The sequence below is a fragment of the Hypanus sabinus genome, assembly GCF_030144855.1.
Source record: "Hypanus sabinus isolate sHypSab1 chromosome X1 unlocalized genomic scaffold, sHypSab1.hap1 SUPER_X1_unloc_1, whole genome shotgun sequence".
NCBI classification, from domain to species: Eukaryota; Metazoa; Chordata; class Chondrichthyes; order Myliobatiformes; family Dasyatidae; genus Hypanus; species Hypanus sabinus.
In genome coordinates, this window is record NW_026778957.1 from 348,595 (window position 1) to 374,494 (window position 25,900).

The window sequence follows — 25,900 nt, forward strand, 5'->3', positions numbered from 1 at the left end:
GCCACAGCAGGGGTTTTCAGGTTCGATCGGTCACCAAAGACTCCTGCGGATGTACCACGGAGAGGGTTCTGACTGGCTGCATCACCGTCTGGTGTGGAAGTGGGGCGAGGGGACTACTGCATGGGATCGAAGTAAGCTGGCAGAAAGTTGTCAACTCAGTCAGCTCCATCTGCAGTACTCAAGACATCTCCAAGGAACGATCTCCAAGGCAGCGTCCATCAATTCAGGGACCCCCATCTCCCAGGACATCCCCCCCCCCTTCTCATTGCCATTAACTGTATCAGTTACAGCTATTTAGGACCCTGGTCAGACCCCACTTGGAGTACTGTGCTCAGTTCTGGTCTCCTCACTACAGGAAGGACGTGGAAACCATAGAAAGGGTGCAGAGGAGATTTACAAGGATGTTGCCTGGATTGGGGAGCACGCCTTATGAGAATAGGTTGAGTGAACTCGGCCTTTTCTCCTCGGAGCGACGGAGGATGAGAGGTGACCTGATAGAGGTGTACAGGATGATGAGAGGCATTGATGGTGTGGATAGTCAGAGGCTTTTTCCAGGGCTGAAATGGTTGCCACAAGAGGACACAGGTTTAAGGTGCTGGGGAGTAGGTATAGAGGAGATGTGAGGGGTAAGTTTTTTACGCAGAGAGTGGTGAGTGCGTGGAATGGGCTGCCGGTGACGGTGGTGGAGGTGGATACGAGAGGGTCTTTTAAGAGACTCCTGGACAGGTAAATGGAGCTTAAAACCTACCTAGGGGTTACCCATAGCCCTCTATATTTCTAAGTTCTAGGTTCTAGGTTCTAAGGTGGGGACGAGTTCAGCACAGAATTGTGGGCCAAAGGGCCTGTATTGTGCTGTCGGTTTTCTGTGCATTACATGAGTAATATTTTCAGATCAATGAATCCAACCGGGGAGTCACGGCGCAGGATTTTGTTCCTCGTTGTGTTGAGGATTCGACGGGAAACGCCAGGTTACGCAAAGCTTTGATTTTTATATCACAGAGAGAGAGAAATGAACCGAGGAAGGAGACCGTCGGAGCACGGCACCCGAGCGCGACTCCTTTCGGCAATAAACCTGCATGTCGGCACAGAGCACCCTTCTCGGGTGCGTCCGTCCCCTGCTGGCAACACAAAACCCTGGCGGACCCAGCAGCCTCAGGCAGGACCCCCCCTCTGCCTCGGATGAGGACTCACCTCCGGATGGAGGAGCAGAGCCTCACATTCCGTCTAGGTAGACCTCAAACCCGACTTTGTGAATATCCATTTCTCTAACTTCCAACACCTTCCAACTTTTCTCTTTTTCAATTCCGAACCCTGGCCTTTTACCTATTTTCCTCACCTATCACCTCCCCCTGGTGTCCCTCCTCCTCCCTTCCTCCCACGGTCCACTCTCCTCTCCTGTCAGATCCCTTCCTCTCCAGCCCTTTACCTTTCCCACCCATCACCTCCCCCTGGTGTCCCTCCTTCTCCCCTTCCTCCCACGGTCCACTCTCCTCTCCTGTCAGATTCCTTCCTCTCCAGCCCATCACCTCCCCCTGGTGTCCCTCCTCCTCCCCTTCCTCCCACAGTCCACTCTCCTCTCCTGTCAGATTCCTTCCTCTCCAGCCCTTTTACCTCTCCCACCCATCACCTCCCCCTGGTGTCCCTCCTCCTCCCCTTTCTCCCACGGTCCACTCTCCTCTCCTGTCAGATCCCTTCCTCTCCAGCCCTTTACCTTTCCCCACCCATCACCTCCCCCTGGTGTCCCTCCTCCTCCCCTTCCTCCCACGGTCCACTCTCCTCTCCTGTCAGATCCCTTCCTCTCCAGCCCTTTACCTTTCCCACCCATCACCTCCCCCTGGTGTCCCTCCTCCTCCCCTTTCTCCCACGGTCCACTCTCCTCTCCTGTCAGATTCCTTCCTCTCCAGCCCTTTACCTTTCCCACCCATCACCTCCCCCTGGTGTCCCTCCTCCTCCCCCTTCCTCCCACGGTCCGCTCTCCTCTCCAATCAGATCTCTTCCTCTCCAGCCCTTGCCTGGCCTCACCAATCACCTTCCAGGCTGTTCTCCTTCCCCTTCCCCCCAACCTTTTGATTGTGACTTCATCCCCCTTCCTTCCCAGTCCTGACGAAAGGTCTCGGCCCGAAACGTCGACTGTCGACTCTATTTCTGCAGACGCTGCCTAGACCCTGCTGAGTGTCCTCCTGCATTTTGCCGGTGTTTTTCTCTGGATTTCCAGCGCCTGCAGAATCTCTTTGCTATGTCGTGACCTAAACAGTCCCCGCGGAGGGCCACAATCCCTAATCCCGGTTCCCCACCCCCCCACCCCCCCAGGACGAAAACCTCCCCCAGTGCCACACACTCACACACTCAGCCCACTGAGGAACTCAGCAGGTCAGGCAGCGTCTATGGAGGGGAATAAAACAGTCAAAGTTTTGGGCCGAGACCCCTCTTCAGGACTGGAAAGGAAGGGGGGAATGGGCCAGAACAAGAAGGTGGAAGGGAGGGGGAAGGAAGACAAGGTGACAGGTGAGACCAGGTGAGGGGGAAGGTGGGTGGGTGGGGGAGGAGGACAAGGTGACAGGTGAGACCAGGTGAGAGGGAAGGTGAGTGGGTGGGGGAGGAGGACAAGGTGACAGGTGAGGGGGAAGGTGGGTGGGTGGGGGAGGACAAGGTGACAGGTGAGACCAGGTGAGGGGGGAGGTGGGTGGGTGGGGGAGGAGAACAAGGTGACAGGTGAGACCACGTGAAGGGGAAGGTGGGTGGGTGGGGGAGGGGGAGGAGGACAAGGTGACAGGTGAGACCAGGTGAGGGGGAAGGTGGGGGAGTGGGGGAGGGGGAGGAGGACAAGGTGACAGGTGAGACCAGGTGAGGGGGAAGGTGGGGGAGTGGGGGAGGGGGAGGAGGACAAGGTGACAGGTGAGACCAGGTGAGGGGGGAAGGTGGGGGAGTGGGGGAGGGGGAGGAGGACAAGGTGACAGGTGAGACCAGGTGGGGGGGAAGGTGGGGGAGTGGGGGAGGGGGAGTTGGACAAGGTGACAGGTGAGACCAGGTGAGGGGGAAGGTGGGTGTGTGGGGGAGGGGGGGAGGACAAGCTGACAGGTGAGACCAGGTGAGGGGGAAGGTGGGTGGGTGGGGGAGGGGGAGGAGGACAAGCTGACAGGTGAGACCAGGTGAGGGAGAAGGTGGGTGGGTGGGGGAGGGGGAGGAGGACAAGGTGACAGGTGAGACCAGGAGAGGGGGAAGGTGGGTGGGTGGGGGAGGGGGAGTTGGACAAGGTGACAGGTGAGACCAGGTGAGAGGAAGGTGGGTGGGAGGGGGAGGGGGAGGAGAACAAGCTGACAGGTGGGACCAGGTGAGGGGGAAGGTTGGTGGGTGGGGGAGGGGGAGGAGGACAAGGTGACAGGTGAGACCAGGTGAGGGGGAAGGTGGGTGGGTGGGGGAGGGGGAGTTGGACAAGGTGACAGGTGAGACCAGGTGAGAGGGAAGGTGGGTGGGTGGGGGAGGGGGAGGAGGACAAGCTGACAGGTGGGACCAGGTGAGGGGGAAGGTTGGTGGGTGGGGGAGGGGGAGGAGGACAAGGTGACAGGTGAGACCAGGTGAGGGGGAAGGTGTGTGGGTGGGGGAGGGGGAGGAAAACAAGCTGACAGGTGAGACCAGGTGAGGGGGAAGGTGGGTGGGAGGGGGAGGGGGAGGAGGACAAGCTGACAGGTGAGGGGGTAGGTGGGTGGGTGGGGGGAGGGGGGAGGAGGACACGCTGACAGGTGAGACCAGGTGAGGGGAAGGTGGGTGGGAGGGGGAGGGGGAGGAGGACAAGGTGACAGGTGAGACCAGGTGAGGGGAAGGTGGGTGGGTGAGGGAGGGGGAGGAGGACAAGCTGACAGGTGAGACCAGGTCAGGGGGAAGATGGGTGGGTGGGGGAGGGGGAGGAGGACAAGGTGACAGGTGAGACCAGGTGAGGGGGAAGGTGGGTGGGTGGGGGAGGGGGAGGAAGACAAGGTGACAGGTGAGACCAGGTGAGGGGAAGGTGGGTGGGTGAGGGAGGGGGAGGAGGACAAAGTGACAGGTGAGACCAGGTGAGGGGGAAGGTGGGTGGGTGGGGGAGGGGGAGGAGGACAAGGTGACAGGTGAGACCAGGTGAGGGGGAAGGTGGGTGGGTGGGGGAGGGGGAGAGTGACAAGGTGACAGGTGAGACCAGGTGAGGGGGAAGGTGGGTGGGTGGGAGAGGGGGAGAGGGGGAGGAGGCCAAGCTGACAGGTGAGGGGGTAGGTGGGTGGGTGGGGGAGGGGGAGGAGGACAAGCTGACAGGTGAGGGGGAAGGTGGGTGGGTGGGGGAGGGGGAGGAGGACAAGGTGACAGGTGAGACCAGGTGAGGGGGGGTGGGTGGGTGGGGGAGGGGGAGGAGGACAAGCTGACAGGTGAGACCAGGTGAGGGGGAAGATGGGTGGGTGGGGGAGGGGGAGGAGGACAAGGTGACAGGTGAGACCAGGTGAGGGGGAAGGTGGGTGGGTGGGGGAGGGGGAGGAGGACAAGGTGACAGGTGAGACCAGGTGAGGGGGAAGGTGGTGGGTGGGGGAGGGGGAGGAGGACAAGCTGACAGGTGAGGCCAGGTGAGGGGGAAGATGGGTGGGTGGGGGAGGGGGAGGAGGACAAGCTGACAGGTGAGACCAGGTGAGGGGGGAAGGTGGGTGGGTGGGGGTAGGGGGAGGAGGACCTGACAGGTGAGACCAGGTGAGGGGGAAGGTGGGTGGGTGGGGTAGAGGGAGGAGGACAAGCTGACAGGTGAGACCAGGTGAGGTGGTATGTGGGTGGGTGGGGGAGGGGTAGGAGGACAAGGTGACAGGTGAGACCAGGTGAGGGGGAAGGTGGGTGAGTGGGGGAGGGGGAGGAGGACAAGGTGACAGGTGAGACCAGGTGAGGGGGAAGGTGGGTGGGTGGGGTAGGGGGAGGAGGACCTGACAGGTGAGATCGGGTGAGGGGGAAGGTGGGTGGGTGGGGAAGGGGGAGGAGGACAAGCTGACAGGTGAGACCAGGTGAGGGGGAAGGTGGGTGGGTGTGTGAGGGGGAGGAGGACAAGCTGACAGGTGAGACCAGGTGAAGGGGAAGGTGGGTGGGTGGGGGAGGGGGAGGAGGACAAGGTGACAGGTGAGACCAGGTGAGAGGGAAGGTGGGTGGGTGGGGGAGGGGGAGGAGGACAAGCTGACAGGTGAGACCAGGTGAGGGGGAAGGTGGGTGGGTGGGGTAGGGGGAGGAGGACCTGACAGGTGAGACCAGGTGAGGGGGAAGGTGGGTGGTGTGTGAGGGGGAGGAGGACAAGCTGACAGGTGAGACCAGGTGAGGGGGAAGGTGGGTGATGGGGGAGGGGGAGGAGGACAAGCTGACAGGTGAGACCAGGTGAGGGGAAGGTGGGTGGGTGGGGGAGGGGGAGGAGGACAAGCTGACAGGTGAGACCAGGTGAGGGGGAAGGTGGGTGGGTGGGGTAGGGGGAGGAGGACCTGACAGGTGAGACCAGGTGAGGGGGGAAGGTGGGTGGGTGGGGGAGGACAAGCTGACAGGTGACGGGAGAAACCAGGTGAGGGGGAAGGTGGGTGGGTGGGGTAGGGGGAGGAGGACCTGACAGGTGAGACCAGGTGAGGGGGGAAGGAGGGTGGGTGGGGTAGAGGGAGGAGGACCTGACAGGTGAGACCAGGTGAGGGGGGAAGGAGGGTGGGTGGGGTAGAGGGAGGAGGACCTGACAGGTGAGACCAGGTGAGGGGGAAGGTGGGTGGGTGGGGGAGGCGGAGGAGGACAAGCTGACAGGTGATACCAGGTGAGGGGGAAGGTGGGTGGGTGGGGGAGGGGGAGGAGGACAAGCTGACAGGTGAGACCAGGTGAGGGGGGAAGGTGGGTGGCTGGGGGAGGGGGAGGAGGACAAGCTGACAGGTGAGACCAGGTGAGGGGGAAGGTGGGTGGGTGTGTGAGGGGGAGGAGGACAAGCTGACAGGTGAGACCAGGTGAAGGGGAAGGTGGGTGGGTGGGGGAGGGGGAGGAGGACAAGGTGACAGGTGAGACCAGGTGAGAGGGAAGGTGGGTGGGTGGGGGAGGGGGAGGAGGACAAGCTGACAGGTGAGACCAGGTGAGGGGGAAGGTGGGTGGGTGGGGTAGGGGGAGGAGGACCTGACAGGTGAGACCAGGTGAGGGGGAAGGTGGGTGGGTGTGTGAGGGGGAGGAGGACAAGCTGACAGGTGAGACCAGGTGAGGGGGAAGGTGGGTGATGGGGGAGGGGGAGGAGGACAAGCTGACAGGTGAGACCAGGTGAGGGGAAGGTGGGTGGGTGGGGGAGGGGGAGGAGGACAAGCTGACAGGTGAGACCAGGTGAGGGGGAAGGTGGGTGGGTGGGGTAGGGGGAGGAGGACCTGACAGGTGAGACCAGGTGAGGGGGGAAGGTGGGTGGGTGGGGGAGGACAAGCTGACAGGTGACGGGAGAAACCAGGTGAGGGGGAAGGTGGGTGGGTGGGGTAGGGGGAGGAGGACCTGACAGGTGAGACCAGGTGAGGGGGGAAGGAGGGTGGGTGGGGTAGAGGGAGGAGGACCTGACAGGTGAGACCAGGTGAGGGGGGAAGGAGGGTGGGTGGGGTAGAGGGAGGAGGACCTGACAGGTGAGACCAGGTGAGGGGGAAGGTGGGTGGGTGGGGGAGGCGGAGGAGGACAAGCTGACAGGTGATACCAGGTGAGGGGGAAGGTGGGTGGGTGGGGGAGGGGGAGGAGGACAAGCTGACAGGTGAGACCAGGTGAGGGGGAAGGTGGGTGGGTGGGGGAGGGGGAGGAGGACAAGCTGACAGGTGGGACCAGGTGAGGGGGGAAGGTGGGTGGGTGGGGTAGGGGGAGGAGGACCTGACAGGTGAGACCAGGTGAGGGGGGAAGGAAGGTGGGTGGGGGAGGGGGAGGAGGACCTGACAGGTGAGATCGGGTGAGGGGGGAAGGTGGGTGGGTGGGGTAGAGGGAGGAGGACCTGACAGGTGAGACCAGGTGAGGGGGGAAGGAGGGTGGGTGGGGTAGGGGGAGGAGGACCTGACAGGTGAGACCAGGTGAGGGGGGAAGGAGGGTGGGTGGGGGAGGGGGAGGAGGACCTGACAGGTGAGATCGGGTGAGGGGGGAAGGAGGGTGGGTGGGGTAGAGGGAGGAGGACCTGACAGGTGAGATCGGGTGAGGGGGGAAGGTGGGTGGGGGAGGAGGACAAGCTGACAGGTGAGACCAGGTGAGGGGGAAGGTGGGTGGGTGGGGGAGGGGGAGGAGGACAAGCTGACAGGTGGGACCAGGTGAGGGGGGAAGGTGGGTGGGTGGGGTAGGGGGAGGAGGACCTGACAGGTGAGACCAGGTGAGGGGGGAAGGAAGGTGGGTGGGGGAGGGGGAGGAGGACCTGACAGGTGAGATCGGGTGAGGGGGGAAGGTGGGTGGGTGGGGTAGAGGGAGGAGGACCTGACAGGTGAGACCAGGTGAGGGGGGAAGGAGGGTGGGTGGGGTAGGGGGAGGAGGACCTGACAGGTGAGACCAGGTGAGGGGGGAAGGAGGGTGGGTGGGGGAGGGGGAGGAGGACCTGACAGGTGAGATCGGGTGAGGGGGGAAGGAGGGTGGGTGGGGTAGAGGGAGGAGGACCTGACAGGTGAGACCAGGTGAGGGGGAAGGTGGGTGGGTGGGGGAGGAGGAGGACAAGCTGACAGGTGAGACCAGGTGAGGGGGAAGGTGGGTGGGTGGGGGAGGGGGAGGAGGACAAGGTGACAGGTGAGACCAGGTGAGGGGGAAGGTGGGTGGGTGGGGGAGGGGGAGGAGGACAAGCTGACAGGTGAGACCAGGTGAGGGGGAAGGTGGGTGGGTGGGGTAGGGGGAGGAGGACCTGACAGGTGAGACCAGGTGAGGGGGAATGTGGGTGGTAGGGGGAGGAGGACCTGACAGGTGAGACCAGGTGAGGGGGGAAGGAGGGTGGGTGGGGTAGAGGGAGGAGGACCTGACAGGTGAGATCGGGTGAGGGGGGAAGGTGGGTGGGTGGGGGAGGACAAGCTGACAGGTGACGGGTGGAACCAGGGGAGGGGGAAGGTGGGTGGGTGGGGGAGGACAAGCTGACAGGTGACGGGTGGAACCAGGGGGGGGGGGAAGGTGGGTTGTTGAAGAGAGAGAAGCTGGGAGGTGATGGGTGGGAAAGGGAAAAGGGCTGGAGAGGAAGGAATCTGACGGGACAGGCGAGAAAGGGGAGGAGGAGGGGAGCCAGGGAGCAGCTGGGCCCTGGTAGGACTGAGTGAAGCGGGCGTCGTCCGGGAAAGGGCCGGGACGGCAGAGAGGAGCCTGTGCGGAGGCTGAACCTCCCGCCAGGTGAGACAACCAGATCAACAGGGAAGTGTGGCGTTTGTGCGTTTAAACTCCCTCCGCTGTATGATTACAGTATCGTGCTCTGCATTAACTTGAGGAACACCAATTACCAGTGTGGCTTCGCTGGTGTACCATGAGGACATTAGGTCCGACACAGGAGAGTCCACAGATATCACATGTCAGTTTTCCATTAGCTGTTCTAGTACCATCCACTGTAGATGCCTGGCGGCCGAAGTGGTCGCCCTCGTTCTCCGCCAGGCCGCCACCGTCGGCGCCCCCGTATTCGCCGGACTGGCAGCCGTCGTCCCGGAGATCCAGGGCCTCTCCGCCGTCGTGGAACGCCGCCTTCGGAACGCCTGCGGAGCAAACCAGCAAGGAAAGGAGTTTTACTCGCCCGTCAGTGGGAGTTGCGTTAAAAGAAAATTTTTAAAAATTGATTTCTCGTCTTCACCGCCTTTCACAGGCACTTTAATGGCCCCTGGCAATGCTCCGGGCCCCTCATCTATCGAGAGAAGACGTGCTGGCACTGGAGAGGATTCCAGAGTAGAGTCACGCAAATGATCCCGGGAATGAAAGGGTTAATGTCTGAGGAGCATTTCACGGCCCTGGGCCTGTACTCGCGGGAGTTTATCAGAATTGGGGGGGCCGGCGGGTGGATCTCATTGAAACCTGTCGAATATTGATAGAGTGGATGTGGAGAGGATGTTTCCTACCGTGGGGGAGTCTAGGACCAGAGGACACAGATAGAGTGGATGTGGAGAGGATGTTTCCTATAGTGGGGGAGTCTAGGACCAGAGGGCACAGATGGAGTGGATGTGGAGAGAATGTTTCCTATAGTGGGGGAGTCTAGGACCGGAGGACACAGATAGAGTGGATGTGGAGAGGATGTTTCCTATAGTGGGGGAGTCTAGGACCAGAGGACACAGATAGAGTGGATGTGGAGAGGATGTTTCCTATAGTGGGGGAGTCTAGGACCAGAGGACACTGATAGAGTGGATGTGGAGAGGATGTTTCCTATAGTGGGGGAGTCTAGGATCAGAGGACACAGATAGAGTGGATGTGGAGAGGATGTTTCCTATAGTGGGGGAGTCTAGGATCAGAGGACACAGATAGAGTGGATGTGGAGAGGATGTTTCCTATAGTGGGGGAGTCTAGGACCAGAGGACACTGATAGAGTGGATGTGGAGAGGATGTTTCCTATAGTGGGGGAGTCTAGGATCAGAGGACACAGATAGAGTGGATGTGGAGAGGATGTTTCCTATAGTGGGGGAGTCTAGGACCAGAGGACACAGATGGAGTGGAAGTGGAGAGGATGTTTCCTACAGTGGGGGAGTCTAGGACCAGAGGACACAGATAGAGTGGATGTGGAGAGGATGTTTCCTATAGTCGGGGAGTCTAGGACCAGAGGACACAGATAGAGTCGACGTGGAGAGGATGTTTCCTATAGTGGGGGAGTCTAGGACCAGAGGACACAGATAGAGTGGATGTGGAGAGGATGTTTCCTATAGTGGGGGAGTCTAGGACCAGAGGACACAGATAGAGTGGATGTGGAGAGGATGTTTCCTATAGTGGGGGAGTCTAGGATCAGAGGACGCAGATAGAGTGGATGTGGAGAGGATGTTTCCTATAGTGAGGGAGTCTAGGACTAGTGGACTCAGATAGAGTGGATGTGGAGAGGATGTTTCCTATAGTGGGGGAGTCTAGGACCAGAGGACACAGATGGAGTGGATGTGGAGAGGATGTTTCCTATAGTGGGGGAGTCTAGGACCAGAGGACACAGATAGAGTGGATGTGGAGAGGATGTTTCCTATAGTGGGGGAGTCTAGGACCAGAGGACACAGATAGAGTGGATGTGGAGAGGATGTTTCCTATAGTGGGGGAGTCTAGGACCAGAGGACACAGATAGAGTGGATGTGGAGAGGATGTTTCCTATAGTGGGGGAGTCTAGGACCAGAGGACACAGATAGAGTGGATGTGGAGAGGATGTTTCCTATAGTGGGGGAGTCTAGGACCAGAGGACACAGATAGAGTGGATGTGGAGAGGATGTTTCCTATAGTGGGGGAGTCTAGGACCAGAGGACACAGATAGAGTGGATGTGGAGAGGATATTTCCTATAGTGAGGGAGTCGAGGACCAGATGACACAGATAGAGTGGATGTGGAGAGGATGGTTCCAATTGGGTGAGTGTCTTGAACCAAGTTTCGAAGTTCAAAGTAAATTTTTATTATCAGAGCACATCTAAGTCACCACCGACAACCCTGAGGTTCGTTTCCCCGTGGGCACACTCAGCAAATCTACAGAAGAGTTACTGTAACAGGATCAGTGAAAGATCAACCGGTGTGCAAAATGCAAATTTAAGTCATTAGTAATAAGTTACGACAAAGTGAGATGGAGAATCTTCAAGGTGAGGTCATCGGTCGTTGGACCGTTTCCATGAGTGAGTATCATTAACCCCTTTTATTCAAGAGCTTGACGGTTGGGAGGTCATTAACAAAACAGTTGTGGATGAGTGTGTCCTCACAAAACCATTCAGGGCTTACCCCCATCAGAGGCCCCGGATGAACCATGAAATCCGGAACGGCAGAGAGCCGGACCGAAGGCTTCCAGTCTGGAGGCGGAGAATGCTACCGAGGGGTACAGGTAAGATCTCCAGGGTGGAATCCACGAGGGGTGCTGGACGGCAGGGTTTGTGCGGCATAACCTCCTACGGAGCCAAATCTTGCCAAACGGGGAAGGGCAGAGCTTCTCCTCCGGGTGAGCCTGCTTTGACCAGTACGTCCCCTGACGGTCCATTGGCCTCGGCATCTGAGGCGGACGAGCGGGCTGCCTACGGGAGAGTGGGTCCCGGGGACGGAGCGCCTGGCCCAGTGCCGGAGTCCGGGTGCCGACGAACTGGTTGGCGTATTCACGGATATCTTCGACACCTCACCCGCCTGCACCCAGCGGGCTTCAATCGGCGCCCAAGAAGAGCGTGGTATTCCTGTCCGAACGACTACTGCCCCTGTACCTGCGGCAAGCGGTCCACCGGAGACGCCATCTCACTGGCTCCTCACTCGACCCCGGGGTGCACGCACCGGGGTGCTCCGGGTCAGCTATATCTCTGCACCTGACACCATCATCCACTCTAAACCACTCCGTGACCCCCACCTTCTGAAATTCGATCCTAGATTTCCTCACTTTGAAACCCCAGGCAGTTCACACTGGTGAGAACATCCCCCTCGCAACCTCCGTCAGCACAGGATGCACGCGTAGCGCCCCCTGCTCTCCTCACTTTGCACCTCTGACCGTGCGGCTAGCCACAGCCCCTGCGCCAGATACCAGTCTGCTGGCGACACCATTGTTGTGGGCCGTATCAAAGCCGGCGATGAATCAGCACACAGGACGGAGATGGAAAACCCGGCTGAGTGGTGTGATAACGACAGACTCTCTCTCAACGTCAGCTGATTGTGGACTTCGGGAGAGGGAAACCAGGGGATCCGTGAGCCAGAAATCATCGGAGGATCAGAGGCGGAGAGGGTCAGTGACTTTAAATTCCCGGGTGTCATTATCTCAGAGGACCTGTCCCGGCCCCGTCATGTAAACGTAATTGCAAAGAGAGCACGACAGCGCCTCTTCATCCTCAGGAGTCTGCGGAGATTCGGCGAGTCATCGAAAACTTTGACAAGCTTCTCTCGATGTGTGGTGGGAAGTGCCTGACTTGGCTGCATTACGGCCCGGTACGGGGATCTCCAACGCCTTTGAGTGGAAAATCCTGCAAAAGGTAGTGGATTCGGCCCAGTACATCACGGGTAGAAACCCTCCCAACCATTGAGCGCATCTACATGAAACATTGCCGTAGAGAAGCAGCGTCCGACATAAAAAATCCTCACCACTCAGGCCGTGCTCTTTTATCGCTGCTGCCTCAGGACCCACACCACCAGGTTCAGGGACAGTTATTACCCCCTCAACCGTCAGGAAGGAGGTACAGGAGCCTCAGGACCCACACCACCAGGTTCAGGGACAGTTATTACCCCTCAACCATCAGGAAGGAGGTACAGGAGACAGGACCCACACCACCAGGTTCAGGAACAGTTATTACCCCTCAACCATCAGGAAGGAGGTACAGGAGCCTCAGGAACCACACCACCAGGTTCAGGAACAGTTATTACCCCCTCAACCATCAGGAAGGAGGTACAGGAGTCTCAGGAACCACACCACCAGGTTCAGGAACAGTTATCACCCCTCAACCATCAGGAAGGAGGTACAGGAGCCTCAGGACCCACACCACCAGGTTCAGGAACAGTTATCACCCCCTCAACCATCAGGAAGGAGGTACAGGAGCCTCAGGACCCACACCAACAGGTTCAGGAACAGTTATTACCCCCTCAGCCATCAGGATCTGGAACAAAAGGGGGTAACTGCACATTTAAGGTCTATAAGGTTTAAGGACGGGAGGGCTGCGGTCTGAGTGCAGGTCGACGGGACGAAGGCAGAGTACTGGATCAGCCTGGACTAGACGGGCCGAAGGGGCCCGTTCCTGTGCTGTAGCGTTCGACGGATCTACGCCCGCATCAACCAGCAAGCGACTCCCGGTGCGAATGTTATTTACAGAACCCAGGCCCTTCGCCCCCCCCCCCAATGCCGACCTAACCCCTCCCTGTCTCCGCCCATCCACGTCGCCAGGCGGTTGGGCTGAAAACCCCCTCGTACTGGCGAGGCGGCCCCTCCCCCCCCCCACTCTCCACGCAGCGGACGAGGAGCGGCAGAGACCGACGCAGCTCGGCACCCGCCGCGGCGCAGGAGTCCCCTCCTTCGTCTGTCAGTTTATTGAGGTGCACTCTCGGCCCTTCGAGACCACCCCCACCCACCAGCAACCCTAATCACGGGACAACCGACAACGAGCAGTCAGCTGACAAACCGGCTGGCACACCTTTGCCATGTGGCGCCTATAGAACTCTACAGCGCAGTACAGGCCCTTCAGCCCTCCATGTTGTGCTGACCCATATAATCCTTGATAAAAACTACTAAACCCACACTCCCCCATAACCCTCCATTTCTCTTTCCTCCATGTGCCTGTCCAAGAGGCTCTTAAATACCCCTAATGTTTTAGCCTCCACCACCATCCCTGGCAAGTCATTCCAGGCACTCACAACCCTCTGTGTAAAAAAACTTACCCCTGATGTCTCCCCTAAACTTCCCTCCCTTAACTTTGTACATATGCCCTCTGGTGTTTGCTATTGGTGCCCTGGGAAACAGGTACTGACTATCCACCCTATCTATGCCTCTCATAATCTTGCAGACCTCTATCAAGTCCCCTCTCATCCTTCTACACTCCAAAGGGAAAAGTCCCAGCTCTGCTGACCTTGTTCTCCAATCCAGGCAACATCCTGGTTAATCTCCTCCGCACCCTCTCCGTAGCTTCCACATCCTTCCCATGACAAGGCGGAGGAAACCCAGACGGCTCACAGGCAGCGGTGCGGTTCGAATAGGGCCCAGGCCGCCGCCACAGTAAAGCACGTTGCTGACCGTGCTACCCCACGGTGCCCGTCAACGCAGGGAAACTCCAGCTCCTTCACGGTGGTGGGGGGGGGGGGTTTACTCCCGAAGCCCTCCCCAGGAGTGAGATCAGAGTCTTCCTTCTCCTGGACGACCCCGGCCGACAGCCCGCCTCTGCCCCCTGTCAGTAGGAACGGCTGGGAAAGTCTTGGCAGCGGAGACCGGAGGGAATCAACGACCCGTCGAGGAAGGTCGCCCGAGGTATGACTAAACCACCGCCGCGCGTGCGCGCGCACACACACAAAAAAAAAAGGTCTTGTAGTTGACTTTTTCATTTCAAGAATTCCGGGTGAGGTCAGCCTGGAGGAAGAGGTTAAGCAACTCAACTTGAAAGTCTGCTGCTTTCTGCATTCAGTTGACCGTGGTCCACTAGCTGGTTCAGATGTGTGCAGAAACGATGGCAGATGAGAACTCGCGCACAAGCTCCACCCTTCCTACCCCCCAGTAGCACTGTGGTCAGAAAAGCCAACTGGCACTCACTGTGTGAACAATACGGGGTTGGGCCAGGGGACCGGAGGGTCGCCCAACTGCATCGGCGGTTTCTTCCGGCGGCAGCGACAGGTTACCGGGAGAGGTGGGGTGTTAACTTGAAGCTGAGTAACTCAACGCTGGTGAGGCCTAATTTGCGGCTTTGGTCACCTGGCTACAGGAAAGACAGTAAGCAAGGTTGAAAGGGCGCAGAGAAGATTTACCAGGACTGGAGGGCCCGAGTTATAATGAAAGGTCGATTAGGTTAGGACTTTATTCCCTAGAGCGTAGGTTTAATAGAGGCATGCAGAATCATGAAGGGTACAGACAGGCTTTTTTTTTGGGGTGGAGTTACAACTGGAGGTCATGGGGGAAAGGGGGAAACGTTTAAGGGAAATTTCTGCACTCCGAGCGCCGGGAACGAGCTGCCAGTGCGAGAGGGGCAATGCGAGCTGATTTCATTGCTTAGGAGGAGTTTGGATAGGTGCAGGGCTGTGGTCCCCGGTGCAGGTCGATGCAGTTCACATGGTCTGGCACGGATTGGACGGGCTGAAGGGCCCATTTCCGTGCCAGCAGAACCGATTTCTGACACGGTTACTGTGCGAAGCGCCTTAGGCACCCTGAGATATTCCGAACGGCTTTCGGGTGGTACGGCCATCGAGACTTGTCTGGGATCGCCCAGAGACACAGACGCAAGCGAGACAGCCAAAGACCGCAGACGAACCTCAGCAAGATGCTTGGAAAAGCATCTCTCGGCCGATTTGCTTACGAAAGTGTACGACTGATGCAGTCTTAAGGGCAAAGGGTGGTCTCACCAAATATTGGCTGGATTTAGTTTCTGTACTGGTTTTTGCTCTTTATAGTATATGTTTTTTGATATTTAGAAACTTTCATTTTTTTTGAAAGCATCTTCACGTCACACAATTTTTTCTACACGTGCCTGGGACTTTTGCACTGCACTGTACAGACCGGAAAGAAATCTATTTTATCAAGTGAGGCTTTATAACAGTCTTTGAAAAGCCACCAAACTGAATGAAATACTAAATATTGCAGACGGCGGAAATCTGAAATAAAAACAGAAAATCCTCTAAACGCTCCGTCGGATTAAGTTCAAGTTTAGTTGTCATTCGACCGCACACAGATATGGCCAAACGGATAAGTGTTCCTCCAGGGCCGAGGTGCAAAACATCTTACCAACAGCACGCAGCAGCGTAAGTGGCACATACGGTTGCGATTTCAGCAAAACAGTCACCAAGAAAAAAGATAATATTGCCCAACTCCTTGACCGGCGGAACTTTCGAATGCCCTGGTCTAGCTCGCCCTTCTGCTGAGCGAACACTGGAGGGCAGCACCGAGCCAACACTGGAGAGCAGCACTGAGCCAACACTGGAGAGCAGCACCGAGCAAACACTGGAGGGTAGCACCGGGCAAACACCAGAGGGCAGCACCGAGCCAACACTGGAGAGCAGCACCGAGCCAACACTGGAGGGCAGCACCGAGCGAACACCGGAGGGCAGCACCGAGCGAACACTGGAGGGCAAAACCGAGCCAACACTGGAGAGCAGCACCGAGCAGACACCAGAGGGCAGCACCGAGCAAACACTGGAGTGCAGCACCGAGCCAACACTGGAGTGCAGCACCGAGCAAACACTGGAGTGCAGCACCGAGCCAACACTGGAGTGCAGCACCGAGCCAAAACTGGAGGGCAGCACCGAGCCAACACTGGAGTGCAGCACCGAGCAAACACTGGAGTGCAGCACCGAGCCAACACTGGAGTGCAGCACTGAGCCAAAACTGAAGAGCAGCACCGAGCGAACACCGGAGGGCAAAACCGAGCAAACACTGGAGAGCAGCACCGAGCAAACACTGGAGGGCAAAACCGAGCAAACACTGGAGAGCAGCACCGAGCCAACACTGGAGGGCAGCACCGAGCGAACACTGGAGAGCAGCACTGAGCGAACACTGGAGAGCAACACCGAGCAAACACTGGAGGGCAGCACCGGGCAAACACTGGAGAGCAGCACCGAGCGAACACTGGAGAGCAGCACTGAGCGAACACTGGAGAGCAACACTGAGCGAACACTGGAGAGCAGCACCGAGCCAACACTGGAGAGCAGCACCGAGCCAACACTGGAGGGCAGCACCGAGCAAACACTGGAGAGCAGCACTGAGCAAACACTAGAGGGCAGCACTGAGTGAACACTGGAGGGCAGTGCCAAGTGAATACCAGAGGGCAGCACTGACAGAAGGACCCAGCATGCCCAGCAGAGATCCCTGCTCTCTCTGTTGGATGGCTGCATCAGGCCACTGTGTCCAAGGGCCCCACACAGCTGAGTCGTAGAGTCATTCTCAGAAACTGGCCCTTCAGCCCATTCAAGTTCATGCCGACAGTTAATCTGCCTAGTCCCATCGGCCTGCACCCAATCCACAGTCCTCTACGCCCCTTCCATCCATGTACCGATCAAAACTACCTTTAAACATTGAAATCAATGCCGTATCCACCATTTGCTCACTCCACACTCTCATCATAGTCCGAGAGAAGGGTTTCCCCTCACGTTCCCTTCAAATATTTCACCTGTCACCCTCAACCCATGACCTCCAGTTATAATCCTGCCCAACCCCAGTGGAAAAAGGCCTGCTTGCATTTACCCTCATAGTTTTGTGTACCTCTGTCAAATCTCTCCTCAATCTCCTTCACGCCGGAGAATAACGTCCTAATCTATTCAAGCTTTCGTTGTAACTCAGGTCCTCAAGTCCCAGCCACAGCCTTGCAAATTTTCTCTGCGCTCTTTCCCCCTTATTTACATCGTTAGGCCTCAGCAACTTCAACATAACACCCCATCTCCTGTACTCCACACTTTGATCTACCCCTCAGCCATCAGGAATGAGGTACAGGAGCCTCAGGACCCACACCACCAGGATCAGGAACAGTTATTACCCCTCAACCGTCAGGAAGGAGGTACAGGAGCCTCAGGACCCACACTACCAGGTTCAGGGACAGTTATCACCCCTCAACCATCAGGAAGGAGGTACAGGAGCCTCAGGACCCACACCACCAGGATCAGGAACAGTTATTACCCCTCAACCGTCAGGAAGGAGGTACAGGAGCCTCAGGACCCACACCACCAGGTTCAGGAACAGTTATTACCCGTCAGCCATCAGGAAGGAGGTACAGGAGCCTCAGGACCCACACCACCAGGTGCAGGAACAGTTATTACCACTCAACCGTCAGGAAGGAGGTACAGGAGCCTCAGGACCCACACCACCAGGTTCAGGAACAGTTATTACTCCTCAACCATCAGGAATGAGGTACAGGAGCCTCAGGACCCACACCACCAGGATCAGGAACAGTTATTACCCCTCAACCGTCAGGAAGGAGGTACAGGAGCCTCAGGACCCACACCACCAGGTTCAGGAACAGTTATTACCCCTCAGCCATCAGGAATGAGGTACAGGAGCCTCAGGACCCACACCACCAGGATCAGGAACAGTTATTACCCCTCAACCGTCAGGAAGGAGGTACAGGAGCCTCAGGACCCACACCACCAGGATCAGGAACAGTTATTACCCCTCAACCGTCAGGAAGGAGGTACAGGAGCCTCAGGACCCACACCACCAGGATCAGGAACAGTTATTACCCCTCAACCGTCAGGAAGGAGGTACAGGAGCCTCAGGACCCACACCACCAGGATCAGGAACAGTTATTACCCCTCAACCGTCAGGAAGGAGGTACAGGAGCCTCAGGACCCACACCACCAGGTTCAGGAACAGTTATTACCCCTCAACCATCAGGAAGGAGGTACAGGAGCCTCAGGACCCACACCACCAGGTTCAGGAACAGTTATTACTCCTCAACCGTCAGGAAGGAGGTACAGGAGCCTCAGGACCCACACCACCAGGTTCAGGAACAGTTATTACCCCTCAGCCATCAGGAAGGAGGTACAGGAGCCTCAGGACCCACACTACCAGGTTCAGGGACAGTTATCACCCCTCAACCATCAAGAAGGAGGTACAGGAGCCTCAGGACCCACACCACCAGGTTCAGGAACAGTTATTACCCCTCAACCATCAAGAAGGAGGTACAGGAGCCTCAGGACCCACACCACCAGGTTCAGGAACAGTTATTACCCCTCAACCATCAGGAAGGAGGTACAGGAGCCTCAGGACCCACACCACCAGGTTCAGGGACAGTTATCACCCCTCAACCATCAGGAAGGAGGTACAGGAGCCTCAGGACCCACACCACCAGGTTCAGGGACAATTATTACCCCTCAACCATCAAGAAGGAGGTACAGGAGCCTCAGGACCCACACCACCAGGTTCAGGGACAGTTATCACCCCTCAACCATCAGGAAGGAGGTACAGGAGCCTCAGGACCCACACCACCAGGTTCAGGGACAGTTATCACCCCTCAACCATCAAGAAGGAGGTACAGGAGCCTCAGGACCCACACCACCAGGTTCAGGGACAGTTATCACCCCTCAACCGTCAGGAAGGAGGTACAGGAGCCTCAGGACCCACACCACCAGGTTCAGGGACAATTATTACCCCTCAACCGTCAGGAAGGAGGTACAGGAGCCTCAGGACCCACACCACCAGGATCAGGAACAGTTATTACCCCTCAACCGTCAGGAAGGAGGTACAGGAGCCTCAGGACCCACACCACCAGGATCAGGAACAGTTATTACCCCTCAACCGTCAGGAAGGAGGTACAGGAGCCTCAGGACCCACACCACCAGGATCAGGAACAGTTATTACCCCTCAACCGTCAGGAAGGAGGTACAGGAGCCTCAGGACCCACACCACCAGGTTCAGGAACAGTTATTACCCCTCAACCGTCAGGAAGGAGGTACAGGAGCCTCAGGACCCACACCACCAGGTTCAGGAACAGTTATTACTCCTCAACCGTCAGGAAGGAGGTACAGGAGCCTCAGGACCCACACCAACAGGATCAGGAACAGTTATTACCCCTCAACCGTCAGGAAGGAGGTACAGGAGCCTCAGGACCCACACCACCAGGTTCAGGAACAGTTATTACCCCTCAGCCATCAAGAAGGAGGTACAGGAGCCTCAGGACCCACACCACCAGGTTCAGGAACAGTTATTACCCCTCAACCATCAAGAAGGAGGTACAGGAGCCTCAGGACCCACACCACCAGGTTCAGGAACAGTTATTACCCCTCAACCATCAGGAAGGAGGTACAGGAGCCTCAGGACCCACACCACCAGGTTCAGGGACAGTTATCACCCCTCAACCATCAGGAAGGAGGTACAGGAGCCTCAGGACCCACACCACCAGGTTCAGGGACAATTATTACCCCTCAACCATCAAGAAGGAGGTACAGGAGCCTCAGGACCCACACCACCAGGTTCAGGGACAGTTATCACCCCTCAACCATCAGGAAGGAGGTACAGGAGCCTCAGGACCCACACCACCAGGTTCAGGGACAGTTATCACCCCTCAACCATCAAGAAGGAGGTACAGGAGCCTCAGGACCCACACCACCAGGTTCAGGGACAGTTATCACCCCTCAACCATCAGGAAGGAGGTACAGGAGCCTCAGGACCCACACCACCAGGTTCAGGGACAGTTATTACCCCTCAACCATCAGGAAGGAGGGACAGGAGCCTCAGGACCCACACCACCAGGTTCAGGAACAGTTATTACCCCTCAGCCATCAGGAATGAGGTACAGGAGCCTTAGGACCCACACCACCAGGATCAGGAACAGTTATTACCCCTCAACCGTCAGGAAGGAGGTACAGGAGCCTCAGGTCCCACACCACCAGGTTCAGGAACAGTTATTACCCGTCAGCCATCAGGAAGGAGGTACAGGAGCCTCAGGACTCACACCACCAGGTGCAGGAACAGTTATTACCCCCTCAGCCATCACTTTGATCTATGAAGGCCAACGAGCCAGAAGTTTTCCCTACGACCCTATCTACCTGCGACGCCACCTTCACTGAGTTCTGGACCTGCGCTTCAAGATCCCTTTGTTGTAGCGCACCCCTCCATGCTCTACCGTTCACCGGCTGTTCCCACAGAAGCGCAGTGCCTCACACTGGTCGGCATTATATTCCACCTGCCACCTTTTTCCGGCCGGTCCGGATCCCGCTGGCAAGCTCCGACCGTCTTCCTGGCTGTCCACTGCACCCCACAAATTGATCACCCAGACCACTGGTGTGGACGACCCAGCACCGATCCCGCCAGCATGCCCACCCGTCACAGGCCTCCAGTCAGAGAGGCATACCCTCTACCGCCACTCTCACACAAAGCCGATGTCTAAACCAGTTCACCACCTCGCCTTGAATTCGAGCGACTGGAGCTCTTTGACCAGCCTCCCACGCAAGACTTTGTCAAAGGGCCCAGGTAGACGACGCCCGCTGCCCAGTCTTCATTGGCTTTTCCTGATAACTTCCTCGGAGAATCCTGTAAGATTGGCAGGACACGACCTACCGCCCACGAAGCCATACTGACTACCCCTAATCAGCCCCCGTCTACTCAGCTACCCATATACCCGGTCCCTTAGAATACCTTCCAATAACTTCCCTCCGCCCCCCCACCGAGGTCAGGCTCTGCAGCCTGTCATTTCCTGCTCTACGTTTAGATCCGTGCTTCAACAACAGGACAGTACAGGTGGCCCCGGTTTTAACAACGTTCGCTTTACCACAGCTCGCTGGTTGCCGAAGACCGACATTGGTGCCCGTTTTCGCTAACCGAAGATGATTTCCGCTTTTACGGAAAAAAAAAGACGCCCGCTTTATACGTGTGTTTACCCCCGGAGAAGACTGCCATGACCGTGAAGCCTTGCGCGGGCAGTTGCGTGCGCAAGCGTGTACGTGTGTAGGCACGTACACGCCAATCTTTTTTTCCCTCCAAATTGATTTTGGCTCGCTGTCTTCCCGATCTTGATAAGTGAAACTACACCGTACATACAATATTTCTACTTTATATAGGCGGTATATTTATGATATCATTCCTGCTTTTACTATATGTTCGTGCTATTTTAGGTTTTGTGTGTTATTTGGTACGATCTGGTAGATTATTTTTTGGGTCTGGGAACACTCAGAAATGTTTCCCATTTAAGTCAATGGTAATTGCTTCTTCGCTTTGCTACCAATGTGGAGCAACTCTGAGGGGCCGAAGAGAATCGCAAGATCGCTATTATTTCGGGTCTGAGACCCAGGAAATGAGAGAGAGAGACACAGCATGTCAGTAATGGGAGAGACACAGGATAACAGCAAAGGCAGTTGTTATGGACACCGCAAGGTAAGAATGTCTCTTACTAACAAAAAGCGGAACGGAACCACTGATAATGGCTATTGTCTCTTGGAGACGGAATTGTGTATTGAGTACTGTACTATTCATTGAAACCCCTCAGGGGACAACCAGAGTGGGCTGGTTGAGGGATTGCATCATCCCAACCTGATTGACACCTGAGACCCCGTGAGTGAGGATAAAGGGAGGGTCTGGGGAACAACCCCTCAGACGCACCAGGAGTAATGTACGAGGCTGGTGGGGGCTTGTGTGTGTGTGTCCACCCTTGCCTGGGTGACGAGTCCTCCATGGAACGGTCTAGCTACAGGACGGATACGGATCAAGAACGGATCAAGGAAAGTCGGCAAGTTATTCTTCTATTTCTCTCTCTCTCTCTCTCCAACAATTGCAACACAGCGACAAACAAACACTGGAGCCTGCGTGAACTGAAACGAACTTTATATTTCCATCGGACAATTCATTATCCCCTCGACAACGATAGAGCTTATTTCTTATTGATTAATATTATACCCGCACTTTTAGGTTTAGTATTGACGACGCATATTATCTGTATATTTGCATTGATATTATTTTTGTGTATTTTTGCTAATAAATACTGTTAAAAATAGTATCATCAGACTTCAACGGACGTCTCCAGCTTTGCTGGTAAGTAACCCAGTTACGGGGTTCGTAACAGCTTTACGGCATTTCAGCTTACAAACTGTTTCATAGGAACGCTCCACCTTCAGATAGCGGGGGGAAACCTGTACTAGCTATTCTCCAACCCTCCAGCACCCCACTGATGGTGAAGGAGGTTTCAAATATCTCTGCCAAGGCCCCTGCAGTTTCTGCACTTCCCTCCCACAGGGCCCAAAGGAACACCTTGTCAGGCCCTGAGGATTTATCCACCCTAACTTGCCTCAAGACAGCAAACACCTGCTCCTCTGTGATCCGTAGCGGGCCTGAGACGTCGCTGGTGCTTTGCCTCAAATCCATAGACTCTGTGTCTATTTCCCGATACAACAAATCTATTTGAAATCTCCCCTTTTGCCTTCCGGCCCCACCACTCAGACCAGTTTTGTCCTTTGCTATCGTTTAGAGAAAGCTGAAGAAATTCGGCCTGTCCCCTAAAACCCTCACTAATTTTTATAGGTGCACCGTAGAAAGCATTCTCCTAGGGTGCATCACAGCCTGGTATGGAAGTTGTCCTGTCCAAGACCAGAAGAAGCTGCAGAAGATCGTGAACATAGCCCAGCACACCACACAAACCAATCTTCCATCCTTGGACTCACTTCACACCGCACGCTGTCGGAGCAGTGCTGACAGGATAATCAAGGACACGACCCACCCAGCCAACACACTTTTGTCCCTCTTCCCTCCGGGAGAAGGTTCAGGAGCTTGAAGACTCGTACGACCAGATTCCGGAACAGCTTCTTTCCAACTGTGATAAGACTGCTGAACGGATCCTGACTCGGATCTGGGCCGAACCTTCCAAATATCTGGACCTGACTTGCTCTACCTTACTCTCCCTTCTCTATTTTCTAATTATGATTTATAGTTTAAATTTTTATTATACTTACTTCGAATTGTACTCCAGGGAGCGCGAAGTGCAGAATCAAATATCGCTGTGATGATTGTACACTCTAGTATCAATTGTTTGGTGACAATAAAGTAATAGATCTGTAGATGACTTTCCTTCACCCTGTCTGCTGGGGCAATCTCGTCTTCTTTTACCTCTCCTGAATATCTTTGTCTCTTCACTTGCATTTCTTGTACTCCTCGAGCACCTCACTTGTCCCTGCCTGATATGCACCTCCATTTTCCTCTTAACCAGGGTCTCAATCTCGCATGAAAACCAAGGTTCCCTCAACCTGTTATCCTTTACTCTGGCAGACACACACTCGCTTCGCACTCCCAAAATCTTTGCTCTTCACTCTGACACACACTCGCTTCGCACTCCCAAAATCTTTGCTCTTCACTCTGACACACACTCGCTTCGTACTCCCAAAATCTTTGCTCTTCACTCTGACAGACACACACTCGCTTCGCACTCCCAAAATCTTTGCTCTTCACTCTGACACACACTCGCTTCGTACTCCCAAAATCTTTGCTCTTCACTCTGACAGACACACACTCGCTTCGCACTCCCAAAATCTTTGCTCTTCACTCTGACACACACTCGCTTCGTACTCCCAAAATCTTTGCTCTTCACTCTGACAAGACACTCGCTTTGCACTCCCAAAATCTTTGCTCTTCACTCTGACAGACACACACTCGCTTCGTACTCCCAAAATCTTTGCTCTTCACTCTGACAAGACACTCGCTTTGCACTCCCAAAATCTTTGCTCTTCACTCTGACAGACACACACTCGCTTCGCACTCCCAAAATCTTTGCTCTTCACTCTGACACACACTCGCTTCGTACTCCCAAAATCTTTGCTCTTCACTCTGACAAGACACTCGCTTTGCACTCCCAAAATCTTTGCTCTTCACTCTGACAAGACACACACTCGCTTCGCACTCCCAAAATCTTTGCTCTTCACTCTGACACACACTCGCTTCGTACTCCCAAAATCTTTGCTCTTCACTCTGACACACACTCGCTTCGTACTCCCAAAATCTTTGCTCTTCACTCTGACAGACACACACTCGCTTCGCACTCCCAAAATCTTTGCTCTTCACTCTGACAGACACACACTCGCTTCGCACTCCCAAAATCTTTGCTCTTCACTCTGACACACACTCGCTTCGCACTCCCAAAATCTTTGCTCTTCACTCTGACAAGACACACACTCGCTTCGCACTCCCAAAATCTTTGCTCTTCACTCTGACACACACTCGCTTCGTACTCCCAAAATCTTTGCTCTTCACTCTGACACACACTCGCTTCGTACTCCCAAAATCTTTGCTCTTCACTCTGACACACACTCGCTTCGTACTCCCAAAATCTTTGCTCTTCACTCTGACACACACTCGCTTCGTACTCCCAAAATCTTTGCTCTTCACTCTGACAGACACACACTCGCTTCGCACTCCCAAAATCTTTGCTCTTCACTCTGACAGACACACACTCGCTTCGCACTCCCAAAATCTTTGCTCTTCACTCTGACAGACACACACTCGCTTCGCACTCCCAAAATCTTTGCTCTTCACTCTGACACACACTCGCTTCGTACTCCCAAAATCTTTGCTCTTCACTCTGACAAGACACACACTCGCTTCGCACTCCCAAAATCTTTGCTCTTCACTCTGACACACACTCGCTTCGTACTCCCAAAATCTTTGCTCTTCACTCTGACACACACTCGCTTCGTACTCCCAAAATCTTTGCTCTTCACTCTGACACACACTCGCTTCGCACTCCCAAAATCTTTGCTCTTCACTCTGACAGACACACACTCGCTTCGCACTCCCAAAATCTTTGCTCTTCACTCTGACAAGACTCTCGCTTCGTACTCCCAAAATCTTTGCTCTTCACTCTGACACACACTCGCTTCGCACTCCCAAAATCTTTGCTCTTCACTCTGACAGACACACACTCGCTTCGCACTCCCAAAATCTTTGCTCTTCACTCTGACAAGACTCTCGCTTCGTACTCCCAAAATCTTTGCTCTTCACTCTGACAAGACACTCGCTTTGTACTCCCAAAATCTTTGCTCTTCACTCTGACAAGACACTCGCTTTGTACTCCCAAAATCTTTGCTCTTCACTCTGACACACACTCGCTTCGTACTCCCAAAATCTTTGCTCTTCACTCTGACAAGACACTCGCTTTGTACTCCCAAAATCTCACTCTTGAAGGCCTCCCACTTACCTTTGTCAGGAAACCACCCTTCCCAATCCTTTCTGATCGCATTAAAATCGGCCTGTTTCCAATTTAGAATCTCAACCAGAGGCCCAGACCCATCCTTTTCCATAACTACCTGGAAGCCGATGGCACTGTGATCACGAGATGCAGAGCGTTCCCCTACGCAAATTTCTGCCACCTGTCCTGTCTCGTTCCCTAATCCAAGGCCTAGACCAAGGCCTAATCCAAGGCCTAGACCTCGCCACAACTGGGGCAACGCAGCTTCCTCGCCTCCAATGAATGGCCTTGCAGTATATTCTGTGCCAGCAACGTCCAACAGGGTCTTGTGATCCCGGTAAAAACGTCCACCAGAATCAGTCACTCTGAGGGTTGGACTTGGTCTCGTAGGACGCGCAAGGTCTCGGAACAGGAGCCTCAGGTCCCACACCACCAGGTTCAGGAACAGTTATTACCCCTCAACCATCAGGAAGGAGGTACAGGAGCCTCAGATCCCACACCACCAGGTTCAGAAAC

At 55.8% G+C, this 25,900-nt stretch overlaps 1 protein-coding gene across 1 annotated transcript in view; it reads right to left on the bottom strand.

The window, feature by feature from the left end:
• Positions 1–25,900, bottom strand: part of LOC132385571 (DNA-binding protein Ikaros-like) — a 207,128-nt gene that overhangs the window by 12,243 nt on the left and 168,985 nt on the right. The window contains exon 4 of the mRNA XM_059957736.1: positions 8,430–8,675. Coding sequence (XP_059813719.1) covers positions 8,430–8,675 — 246 coding nt within the window. The remainder of the gene's footprint in view (positions 1–8,429; positions 8,676–25,900) is intronic.